A 12,979-nucleotide genomic window follows, 5' to 3' on the forward strand; every position below is an offset into this window, starting at 1 on the left:
AGAGCATCTTTTCATGTTTGTTGGCCATCTGTATGTCTTTGGAGAAATGTCCGGTATTTAAATCTTCCACTCATATTTTGATTGGGTTGTTTGTTTTTATATTTAGCTGCATAAGCTGCTTTCAGATTTTGGAGATTAATTCCATGTTGCTTGCTTCGTTTGCAAATATTTTCTCCCATTCTGAGGTTTGTCTTTTCGTTTTGTTTTGGTTTTCTTTAATGTGTAAGAAGTTTTAAGTTTAATTAGGTCCCATTTGCTTTTTTTTTTTTTAATTTTCATTACATATCTTGCTGTGATTTATTTCAAAGAGTATTCTGCCTATGATTTCCCCTAAGAGTTTTATAATATTCATTCTCACATTTAGGTCTTTAATCCATTTTGAGTTTATTTCTGTGTATAGCGTTAGGGAGAACTCTAATTTCATTCATGTAAGTGTAGAAGTTCAGTTTTTCTGGTACTACTTATGAAGAGACTATGTTTTCTCCATTATATATTCTTGCCTTCTTCATCATAGATTAGGTGACTGTGGGTGCTTGGGTTTGTTGCTGAACTTTCTATCCCATTCAGTTGATCTATATTTCTGTGTTTGTTCTTTTGCTTTTGTTTTTTTAGCTATGCAACATGTGGGACCTTAGTTCCCCACAGGTGGCATGGGATCAATTCATGCCACCTGCAGTGGAAGCATGGAGTCCTTACCACTGTACCACCACCCAGTACCATGCTGTTTTTATGACTATAGTTATGTGGTATAGTCTGAAGTCAGGGAGCCTGATTCTTCCAGCTCCATTTTTCTTAATATTGCTTTGGCTATTTGTGACCTTTTGTGTTTCCATACAAATTTTTAAATTTTCTGTTCTAGTTCTGTGAAAAATGGCATTGGTAATTTGATAGGGATTGCACTGAATCTGTAGATTGCTTTGGATAGTATAGTCATTTTCACAATATTGATTCTTCTAATCCAAGAACATGGTTTATCTCTCCATCTGCTTGTGTCATCTTTTCATCAGTACCTTTTAGTTCTTTGAGCATGGTATTTTTGCCTCCTTAGGTAGTTTTATTCCTGGGTATTTTATTCTTTTTGATGTGATGATAAATGTTTTTTTTTTTTTTTTTTTTTCCTTGGTTTTTCTTTCTGATCTTTCATTGCTGGTGTATAGGAATGCAAAAAAAAATTTCTGTGTATTAGTATCTTGCAACTTTACTAAATTCATTGATGAGCTCTAGTATATTTTAGTACCGTCTTTAGGATTTTCTATGTGTGGCATGCATGGCATATGCAAACAGCAACAGTTTTACTTCTTCTCCCATTTGAATTCCTTTTATTTCTTTTTCTTCTCTGATTGCCATGGCTAGGACTGCCAAAGCCATGCTGAATAATAGTGGTGAGAGTGGATATTCTTATTTAGTTCCTGATTTTAGAGAAAATGCTTTCAGTTTTTCACCATTAAGAATATTTGCTGTGGGTTTCTCATATAAGGCCTTTATTATGTTGAGGTATGTTCCTTCTATGTTCACTTCCTGGAGAGTTTTTATCATAAATGCATGCTGAATTTTGTTGATTAGGTTTTTCAGCATCTATTGAGATGATCATATGGTTTTTAATCTTTAATTTGTTAATATGGTGTATCACATAGATTGATTTGGGTATATAGAATAATCCTTGCATCTCTGTGGTAAATTTCACTTGACCATTGCGTATGATCCTTTTAATATATTGTTTGGTTGTTTTCAAGTATTTGGTTGAGATTTTTGCACCTATGTTTGTCAGTGATACTGGTGGCCTTGCAGAACGAGTTTGTGAGGGTTCCTCCCTCCACAATTTTTGGGAGAGTCTGAAAAGGATAGGTGTTAGCTCTTCTTTAAATGTTTCATAGAATTCTCCTGTGAAGTCATCTGGTCCTGGACTGTTGTTTGTTGGAAAATTTTTCATTTTGTTTTGTTTTGGTGAAATAAGTAAACTGTTGATTAGGAGGAAAAAGGTTACAAGTGACTAGACACACAAGCAGACTTGGAGAAAGACTGTTGGAAGATTTTTAATCAGTTTCAATTTAAGTACTTGTGTCTGTTCATATTTTCTATTTCTTCCTGGTTCAGTCTTCCTGGTTCAACCTTTCAGTTAGAAAGCTTGTACGTTTCTAAGAATTTACCTATTCCTTCTAGGTTGTCCATTTTATTGGTGTACAGTTATTTGTAGTAACCTCTTATGGTCCTTTGTATTTCTGGGGTGTCTGTTATAGCTTCTCCTTTTTAGTTTCTAATTTTATTGATTTGAGTCCTCTCCCTTTCTTTCATAATGATTTTGGCTAAAGGTTTATCAGTTTTGATTTTAGAACTTCAGAGAACCAGCTTTTAAGTTTCATTGATCTTTGTCATTGTTTCTTCATCTCTATATCATTTATTTCTGCTCTGATATCTATGACTTCTTTCCTTTTACTAACTTTGGGTTTTGTTTGTTCTTCTGTCTATAGCTGCTTTAGGTTTAATGATAGGTTGTTTATTTGAGATGTTTTTGGTTTCTTGAGGTAAGATTGTATTGCTATAAACTTCCCACTTAGAACTTCTTTTGTTACATCCCATAGGTTTTGGATTGCCATATTTTCATTGTCACTTGCCTTTCTATTGTTTTCCTAGACATTGTTTTTTGTTGTTGTTGATGATACTGTCCTGTTTCATTTTTATGGGGTCTTAGTTCCTTGAGGCAAGGATTGAACCCATGCCAGAGACTGAGCAGTGTAAGTGACAAGTCCTAACCACTGGACCACCAGGGAAGTCCCATAGTTTTCTTTCTCTAGGTTTATACGTACAAAAATATTTTAGAAAATTTTTGCTCATAAGGTTGTTTTGAAAGAATAAATGTTAATGTATGGAAAGGAAAGTATTTGTATAGAACCAGGACCACAATAAAGTGATATCTCACAAATCACTTAATTTCTGTATTGTTTATTTTTCTGGTAAGTTGAAATGCTTTATTTGAAATAAGGATTAAGAAAAAAATAGACTACGTACAGGATATATGAATTAACACATTTTACGACACTATTTTTAGCTGCTTGGATATAGATGCAACTATATAAAAAGATTTTTTTCATGGCTTCATTCTATAACCCCAAAAGCTAAGGGATGAATTTATACCCAGGATGTCAAATAGATCAAAGCTATGGCTCAGTCTTGGTCCTTTTGCCTACTGCCCTATTTGGCATAAATATATGCCCTCTGTCTTTATATATGGATAGTATTCAGTAGCTTTTTTTTTCTATAGCCTTCTATGTAACAGTAGAATATGATGAAAGATAAAAGAAGTTGTGTCTTGCCTAAAGTCACTTAGTGTCTTCTTTGGCTCTCAAACCAAAACACATGAGTTCCTATTTAAGGTAAACGCTTCAATGCACCCTTTCCTTCTCACTGACTTTTATTTTTTAAAAAAGCGTAGTACACAACAAAGAACGATAGTACTGTCATAGTTTATATATCCATTCCAGGTGCCTTCTTTATGAAAAAGAAGGTATATCTGTATATTGGTGAAGGGCAAAAAAGATAAAAACTGCTTAACTAGGCAATTCTATACAACTCACAGACAGTGATGCTATCAGTATGCTCCATCTGTTACCTGTAATTGGAGTAAGGGAATACTCCATTTGAGAATGGAGGTGTAGTGGTGGTATTAGGTACTGATCAGGGAAAGCATCCCATGGATGGAGGAGCCTGATGGGCTGCAGTCCATGGGATCACTAAGAGTCGGACATGACTGAGCGACTTCTCTTTCACTTTTCACTTTCATGCATTGGAGAAGGAAATGGCAACCCACTCCAGTGTTCTTGCCTGGAGAGTCCTAGGGACGGGGGAGCCTGGTGGTCTGTCGTCTATGGGGTCGCACAGAGTCGGACACGACTGAAGCGACTTAGCAGCAGCAGCAGCAGCAGCAGCAGGGAAAGCAATGAAGAAAATGGTCTAAGTGATTCCCAGGGAAATCACCTTCCCTTTAATATAACTGACAAGCATAGGTTATTGACCTTATTTGTTCATAAAGTTCTCTTAAATGCAAATGGGCTACATATATTTCCTCCTCCAAACTGTAAGCTTCATGAATGCAGGAGTCATGCCTGCCTTTTATATCCCTAAATCCACCAATTCTTGGGTTAAGTGATCACTTATTGTTTGAGTAACTGACTGAATGAGTTGATACTCTACATGGACCCAGACTTGTGTCTTTTCCTCCAAGAATTATATAGATGCAGGTAGTCTCCTATCTAGTCACTACATTCTGCTGAATCTCCAGAATCTCCAAGAATGAAAGGACTTTCTTCCTTACAGAGGGAAGTGGTTCTCTATCATCCAGTAACATGTAAACTCAGAAACAATTGTCTTTCCCCACTGTCATGCAACAAACAACAGTGGAGAAGGGACACAATAACCACAATAAACATTCCTATTTATGCCTATGTGTCTGATGAGGCATATGTTTTTAAATGTACAGTTCAGTGAGTTTTAACAAGTATATACACCACCACTTCAATCAAGACATAGAATATGACAATTTTTGCTCACTGTTATGTGGCAGACTGGATAGGAGGTGAGTTTGGGGGAGAATGGATACATGTATATGTGTGGTTGAGTCCCTTTGCTGTCTGCCTGAAAGTATCACAACATTGTTAATTGGTTATACTCTAATTAAAAGTTAAAAAAAAATTCCGCTGGGCCTCTTTGCAGTCAAGTTTTCCACCTCCATCACCACCCCAACCCAGTTCCCACGCATCAATGATACCTGTCCTACACATAATTTTGACTGTTCTAGAATTTTCTGAACTATCAGCTAATGTTCAATTTTCCAATTGTCCCATACTTTGGGACAAATATGGGACAAAATATTGTTTATGTCATTTGAATAAAGACTCAAGTAAGAATCACATGTGAAAAATGATTGATCTGTTTTTTAAACATCTTTTACAATTTCCTTCTTTCTCCTTCACTCTAATACTTTGTTGTTGAATCTCTGTCATTTTCTTGTACATCTTCTGATAGCCTAGATTTTACTGATCACACTGAGTTTTAACATGTTTCTCTGTCCTCTACTTGCCAAAGAATACTCATACTACCACACAGTTACACTCATCTCACACGCTAGTATATTAATGCTCAAAATTCTCCAAGCCAGGCTTCAGCAGTACGTGAACTGTGAACTTCCAGATGTTCAAGCTGGTTTTAGAAAAGGCAGAAAAACCAGAGATCAAATTGCCAACATCCGATGGATCATCAAGAAGGCAAGAGAATTCCAGAAAAACATCTATTTCTGCTTGATTGACTATGCCAAAGCCTTTGACTGTGTGGATCACAATAAACTGTGAAAAATTCTGGAACAGATGGGAATACCAGACCACCTGATCTGCGTTTTGAGAAACCTATATGCAGGTCAGGAAGCAACAGTTAGAACTGGACATGGAACAACGGACTGGTTCCAAATAGGAAAAGGAGTACATCAAGGCTGTATATTGCCACCCTGCTTAACTTTTATACAGAGTATATCATGAGAAACCCTGGGCTGGAAGAAGCACAAGCTGGAATCAAGATTGCCGGGAGAAATATCAATAACCTCAGATATGCAGATGACACCACCCTTATGGCAGAAAGTAAAGAGGAACTAAAAAGCCTCTTGATGAAAGTGAAAGAGGAGAGTAAAAAAGTTGGCTTAAGGCTCAACATTCAGAAAACGAAGATCATGGCATCTGGTCCCATCACTTCATGGGAAATAGACGGGGAAACAGTGGAAACACTGTCAGACTTTATTTTTTTGGGCTCCAAAACCACTGCAGATGGTGATTGCAGCCATGAAATTAAAAGACACTTACTCCTTGGAAGGAAATTCATGACCAACCTAGATAGCATATTGAAAAGCAGAGACATTACTTTGCCAACAAAGGTCCATCTAGTCAAGGCTATGGTTTTTCCAGTGCTCATGTATGGATGTGAGAGTTGGACTGTGAAGAAAGCTGTATGCCGAAGAATTGATGTTTTTGAACTGTGGTGTTGGAGAAGACTCCTGAGAGTCCCTTGGACTGCAAGGAGATCCAACCAGTCCATTCTAAAGGAGATCAGTCCTGGGTATTCTTTGGAAGGAATGATGCTAAAGCTGAAATTCCAGTACTTTGGCCACCTCATGCAAAGAGTTGACTCACTGGAAAAGACTGTGATGCTGGGAGGGATTGGGGACAGGAGAAGGGGACGACAGAGGATGAAACGGCTGGATGGCATCACCGACTCGGTGGACGTGAGTTTGAGTGAACTCTGGGAGTTGGTGATGGACAGGGAGGCCTGGCTTGCTGCAATTCATGGGGTCGCAAAGAGTCGGACATGACTGAGTGACTGAACTGAACTGAACTGTCCTCTACTTACAAGCGGTATTTCTTTATAGACACTTGATTTTGTTCAAATTTGGGTTAAAAAATAACATTCTTTTGGTTCTAGTGACAGAGAACTTAATTGCATAAGCAAAGCAGTGAGATTTATTTGCTCAAGTATCTCAAAATTCTAGGGTACAGCACAGACTCATATCATAAAATTTCTTCTTGATTTTTCTTTCTGCTTAATTCAGATCTCTTCTGAGTTTTGGCTTCATTCTCCACCTCCTTTCAGGTTCAAGTCCATAGGAAATAAAGTTGCTTCCCGATGCTTCAGTTTCACATATCCATTCTGAACCAATTAATGGCATTCTGCAAAGTATTAGTGGTATCCTAAGACATTTGGGGGGAGATTACCATCAGTATTAAGGCAGATTGGAAGCTTCGTGAGAAAAGTCGGGATAGCTTTGACAACTAAAGGCGGTCAACCAGTCAGTAGCCCTCAACTTCTCCATTGGAGGCGGCCTCACTGAGTAACTGGGCCAGGCAGAGAGGAGCCACACCCCTCCCGAGCCACGCCCCCTGGCGGCTGTCTCTGAGCGCGTCACTTCCGGCCTCGGGCGATCCGCATCCGGGTCAGGCTGCACCTCTGGCTATAGGAGTGTGTGACTCGCGGTGGTGCCGCGCCGTCAGCGTTCTGTCGCCAGTGTGATCCGCCAAAGTGCCTACAGGCGGGGACCCCCCGCGGCTTTGCGCTGAGAAGGACGGGCAGGGAACCTGGGAGCGAGCGGCGGCCGGGCTGCGCCGCTCGGGGGCGGGCTGGCGGCTCTGCTCCTTCTCTTGCTGCTGTCTCTGGGAAGCGGGAGCCAGCCCTGAGGAGTCCTCAGCAAGCAGCGACCCCCTTCCCCGGCTCGCCTGCCCGCCCCGCAGGGGAGGGCGGAAGATGCCGGTGAAGAAGAAGAGAAAATCTGGGGTGGCAGCGGCAGCGGCGGAAGACGGAGGCCTCAAAAAGTGTAAAATCTCCAGGTACCGCTGCCCCCTGCCCTTCAGTCTTTTCTTTTTGCTTCAGGACCGAAAGAGGAGGCGGCCGGGCAGGCCTCGGGCCGGGGAGAAGCGAGCCCCCTCTGATAAACCGGGGTGGCAGGCGCCGGACCTCGTGAGTCTGTGCAGGGCTCCACCTCGTGTTGGGTTGTGTGCTCAGGCGCCGCTGAGGGACTCTGAGAGTCGCTTCCCGTCCGACTCTGCGTGCCGAGGAGGGTGGGGGAGACGAGTACCCCACCGTTCCCTAAGCCTCCCCCGCCCTCAATCCAGACCTGGCAGTGTACAGATCCGTGCAAGGGTCATTTCTAGAATTTCTCTGTAGACTGTGAAGAAAGGAGCAGAGCGCGAGGAATTTCGTCCTGACTGCTGCTTTGGGAGTCATAGAAAGAGAAGTTCCTTGTGCTGGAATTGGCCTCCAGATTTAGTATTGGGAGTGATCTAACCCGGACCATCCCAGCAGGAGCCCCATTTTCTGGAAGCATAGTGTCTCCACCTGCCAAATAAAGTGCCTGGCTATAGTGCCTCCATAGCTAAGTCGCTGTGTGCAAAGTTGAAAAGGCCCTGCATGCGTTTTGTTGTTTAGCCATCAGGATGTTGTTAGCTCTCAACATAAATATTAATAATTTGAGAGCTATTATACTCTGCATCTTGGAGAAAAAGAAAGCAAGGCAGAGTTGTAGTTGTATAGCTCTTTGGTTCCGTTGTAGCATGTCATTAAGGCATTACAGCAACACTATGCTGCAAAAAATCAGTGCGATTTACGTGTGAGAAGTGGGTTTTTTAAATCTCCTTATTGGATGTCTTGACTGTCTTACTGGTTGGCACTTAAAGTAAGAACTTCAGATGCTACCATTTCAAGTAGCCAGCATTATTAAGAGGAGATAATGATAGAGCTCTCCTTAAAGAGAAATCTGCTTAAAATGTAAGGTAGGTGACCTCTTTAGTCTGCTTCATCTTTTTTGTAATTGGTTGGATTTTTCCTCTTATTACTGTGGTTGGCGGAAGAGCCCGAGGGTATTTGACTATTACTGTGAAAGATACTGCTGTATTCTTATACCTCTTAATAACTCATACTAGAATTGACATATACTCCACTAGCTCATATTTGTATGACGCATGCAAATTAATTCCTTTTACTTTAACTTGTAGCAATCTTAAATGTATAACGTATTAAAATTATTTGAATTAAGCACATTAAAACGGCTGAGCCGTTAGTATTCTTAGCACTCAGGTGATACTTTGCTCTGTCAACTTAAAATTTTAATTTGGCACCCTTATTTTATATTACATTATTCAAAAACTATTACATAGTTGCAGAAGTTAGAGCATTCCTGTCACTGTGGTAGTATAACTGAGCTTGAGAAAAGTTTCTCTATTCGTTAAATCTTAGAGGCCACTTACGAACTTTCTAAATTTTAATAATTTTATGAAAAAGATAGATCCTGGGATTAAACTGCTTTGGCCCAATTATTTGAACTGGTATGATCTATTAGAGTTTTTTTTTTTTTTTTCTTTCTTTTTAATCTGTGGAATCTAATTATACCTTTAAGTCCTATATTATCTTTTATCTTTAAAATGTTTAAGTTTGGTAGATGGTAAATAAACAACTAATATGTAATATTCTGAAATATTGATTCACTGGGTATCAAAATATACTTTGTAAAGTTCATTTTCAAATTATACACATACAGAATTTTTATGCAAATCAGCAGAATCACTGTAAAGATTTACGTTTTCCCAACTACCAGTCCTGCATTGAGACCATTAGGTTGAACTTCTATGTGGATTTTTGAAATCTGGGAGCAATAATTTTAGTGATATTTTTGGTATTTGATAGTGAGCAAAGTAGCATTTGGGCTTTGTTAGCCAGAAATTTTTGTGTGTAGATTACTGTTTAAAATTGCATATATTTAACAATTCCAGTTTTTCCCTATAACACCAACTGTAAAAAAAAAAAAAAGAAAAAAAAAGACTTTGGTTTGAATTGAAGTAGTTCATATTGAACTTAGCTTTTCACTAAAAGTTGAGACTTGATAAAATTCTTAGGCATTTGTGTGTTTTCTAAGCTATTGCAGATCCCAACCCCCTGCTAGACTAATAAGTGGAGAGGAACATTTTTCAAGCAAGAAGTGCCTGGCTTGGTTTTATGAGTATGCAGGTAATGAAATTAATATAAGAAGATATCAGTCACATGCTTTAAAACTTTTTTTTTTTTGGTTCATTCATTTAACAAATATTTATTGCAGGCCTGCTGTGTGTTAGTGCTCTGTGCTGAGATCAGGGTCAAGACTGAGGATTACGGTTAGGCTAAGAATTTGGTGCCCTTTCAGGCTGATATCTTTTTAAATATGTAATTCAGTATATGTTTAGTGGGTAGGGTGAAACTCATTTACTGTTAGCAAAATTTGTAAATAGATTCATTATTGGTTTATGTCCATTGGCTACAGTAGAGTTGGTATTCTGGAAAACTATGTGTAATAGAACATTTTATACTTTATATGGTTCTTGTTTTTCTTTTCAGTTTTCTTTGAAGTTTTTCTGAACCATAAGCTTGTATTTTCTGAAGCTTTTTTTTGTGAAACTTTTGGGAAGATATAGTAAAAGATTTTAAACTCATATATCATTCCATGACAGATTTACCCTTTAATACATTTATTTATTTAGCCATTCACTTCCACTGGAGATGCAATAATAAATAAGAAACTAAACAGACTGATGTTAGTATAGTATTCTATATGCTATTAATATATCAGGAAGATGCACTGTGAGAGTTCATGGGAGGAGTGTATAACCCAACCTTGAAAGTGTCAGTGAAAATTTCTTGAAGAAGCTGGTTTAACCTGCACTAAATCTTATAGGAGGTGAATGAAAAACTCTAGGTCTAGGATGAGACTAGTTCAGAGGTAAAAGTCAAAAGCCTGGGATGAGGCCAGAGTTAAGTATATGAAAAAGGAACTTGTTTCTCATTTATTATTAACTTCTAAGTAGCAGTTAAAGGGGAGATTAATTCATATTAAATTTTATACATTTTTTCCCCCATAGAATCGTTAGAATGATTAGTTCTTTTTGGAATTATTGATTTTAAATCTGCCCTCCACTCCCAGCTGTTTCCTTGTTTTAACCTGCCTCCCTGGTTGGGTTTTTTGGGGTTTTTTTCCCCTTTTACCTATCATCCTCAGAGTGTTTGTGTAGAATAAAACACTGTATATGCAGTCATTGTCTTATATTTAGTGATAATAAGGCATAGATCTCAAGGGAATTTTGAACTTAAGATTTAGTTTTAGGTTATGTATGGAAAAAAAGACTATTTTGAGAGACAGTAACTTCACTGTTGGTATCCTCTGAGCAATCTCAACAATATAATTTGAAAATTGTTTAGTAACAGAACAGATTCTTTATAGACGAGAAAAGCTGCTATTACTGGCATCCCAAGACAACCACTAACCCAAATTAAATAGAGGGAATTCATTTTCTTTTGACCTCCATTTGAAATGTTGACCCAATATTCAAAATGCCAGTTTTACTGGTATGCATGGTAAGGTATAGAATCAAAGGCTGGTCATCTTATTTTACCTATAAAGGGTACGAGATACATAAAATTAATTAGTCTTTTTTTTTTCTTGCTTGCTTGATTGTTTTACTTCTCATAGGGACTTTCCTGGGTAGCGTAAGATTAGATTTCGTTAACCATTTATTTTCTATGCCACCATTTTTTAATAGCCAGCAAACTAATTGCTATCTTTATTCTTTATTATCTAATTTTTTCCTGTGACCATTCTGCTAAGTAGGTGGTGGTATTCTTGTTTTATAGGTGAGAAACAGGCTTAGATCAAGTAATTTGCCCAAGATCATACAATGACAAGAGCCTGGGTTCAAACCCCGGTCATTCTGACCATGTAGCCTATGCTTAACTGCTACTATCTGGTTTTAAAATTTGTACGTGGCAGCCAGTTTTCCTTTTCCAAAAAAAATATTAGTAAGTATACTTGAGGTTAACTTATTTTCTGTCATTCATGGAATGATGCATATTTATGGAGCACTTGTATCCATTTGTCAGGCACTGTGCTGAGTGCTGGGAATATAGTGGTGAACAAGTCAGACTAGATCCCTGCCCTTTGGGGACTTGCCTTCTAATGGGGAAGACACAGTAAATAAGCAAGATAATTACAGATGGTGGAAGATTATAAAAGTAATGTGGTGTGATGCAGGGATGGAAAGTAGAAAGTTGGGATAGACTTTCAAATAAGGTGACTAGGGAAGGCCTCTCTGGAGATTGCTTCAGAGACCAAAACGATGAGGAGGTGCTAGATGTTTGTCAGTTAGAGTAACTGAGATGTCCTTGTTTAAAATGGAGACAATAATTGTGCCTTCTGAGATAAAACATGTAAAGAAAACACTTAGTACTGTACCTGGTATGTAGTTAGAACCCAATAAATGTTAGCTTTTATTAAAAAAGTGATAGTATTGCAGCATCAGATTTACTGGTTATATATTTTTACAATACTGTTCCAAAAAATTAACAATGTAGCTCCTATGTAGCTTATGTTTAAGGTGCTGTGTCATGCTTTGAGCAGATTTTTTTTTCCCCTCAGCATTTGCTCTGGCTGGCATTGTTTTAGACCCTGCAGATATAGCTGGGAACTATATGGTTATTAAACCATCAGAAAATTGATTTTCTTTTAAATTTTAAAAGCGTTTCCTGGAGGAAGAAATGGCAACCCACTCCAGTATTATTGCCCGGAAAATCCCATGAACAGAGAAGCCTGGCAGGTTGCAGTCCATGGGGTCTGCAAAAGAGTCCGACAGGGTTGAGCGAAACAACTGCAACAAAATGTTTTACTACAAATCTTCTTAATAAGATATTGTAGGTCATAAGTGGTGTGTGAAAAGCCTGATAGTTTTTCCCTTTCATAAGACCTCTCATTTTGAGTGATACTTGCATTGGCAAGGATTCAGGAATATATTAGGCCTGTTGTTGAAGAAAGGTGTAGGAAGTGAAAAGCCATTTTAAAGTCTTATAAAGAATCAAAAAAGGAGGGATAGAATTGCTTAGTCCTAGTAAAGTAACCAGCTGGTAGAGTGAACTAAATCATTTTCATAGCTTCTTAAGTTGAGTAGAAACCCATATTGTGCCTGAAATAGTTAAATTCTACTCCAGAGGTTTTACCCTGGAAGTAGTTTTATTGGAAGAGTTTGTTTGAAGAAGTATAATTGATGTTATGTGATCTGGGGAAAAGAACATTAGTATAGACTTGGTTTTAGATTTAGATTGTTATTTGTTTTGTGAAAGTCACTTGACATTTACAAAAAGGTCTTATATGTATCTTATATATCTTTATATAACACAATTTAACTTGATTCTTATCAAATTTTAATCAGTAGTCTCCCATTTTCCAGGGAGGCTATTTTTTATGACAGTAACTGATATTTCTTGATATGACTCTTCAGCTTTCTCTCATAATTACTAGTGATGGCAGTGTGGAGGGCAAGTTTGCTTTCTTGCTGCATTCAGTTAAAATATATTTCAATCATGACTTAAAAAAACTTTGTTTTCTTCCATTCAGTTTTTTTATCTGGTTTTTATTTCCATCCAAACCACATATAAG

The 12,979-nt window shown here is 38.1% G+C and overlaps 1 protein-coding gene across 3 annotated transcripts in view; it reads left to right on the top strand.

Moving 5' to 3' along the window:
- The first annotated feature begins 6,953 nt into the window (after positions 1–6,953).
- DCUN1D5 (defective in cullin neddylation 1 domain containing 5) overlaps positions 6,954–12,979 on the top strand; it is a 28,675-nt gene continuing 22,649 nt past the window's right edge. For 2 of the 3 annotated variants that reach the window (XM_019975470.2, XM_019975471.2), the window contains exon 1: positions 6,955–7,358. Coding sequence is in view for 2 of the 3 variants with exons in the window: in XM_019975471.2 (XP_019831030.1) it covers positions 7,276–7,358 (83 nt within the window). In the remaining variant the exon portion in view is untranslated. Of the gene's footprint in view, positions 7,359–9,439; positions 9,532–12,979 lie in introns of all 3 variants that reach the window. The other variant, XM_019975469.2, reaches the window with a different exon arrangement.

The sequence above is a fragment of the Bos indicus genome, chromosome 15, assembly GCF_029378745.1.
Source record: "Bos indicus isolate NIAB-ARS_2022 breed Sahiwal x Tharparkar chromosome 15, NIAB-ARS_B.indTharparkar_mat_pri_1.0, whole genome shotgun sequence".
Classification (NCBI taxonomy): Eukaryota; Metazoa; Chordata; class Mammalia; order Artiodactyla; family Bovidae; genus Bos; species Bos indicus.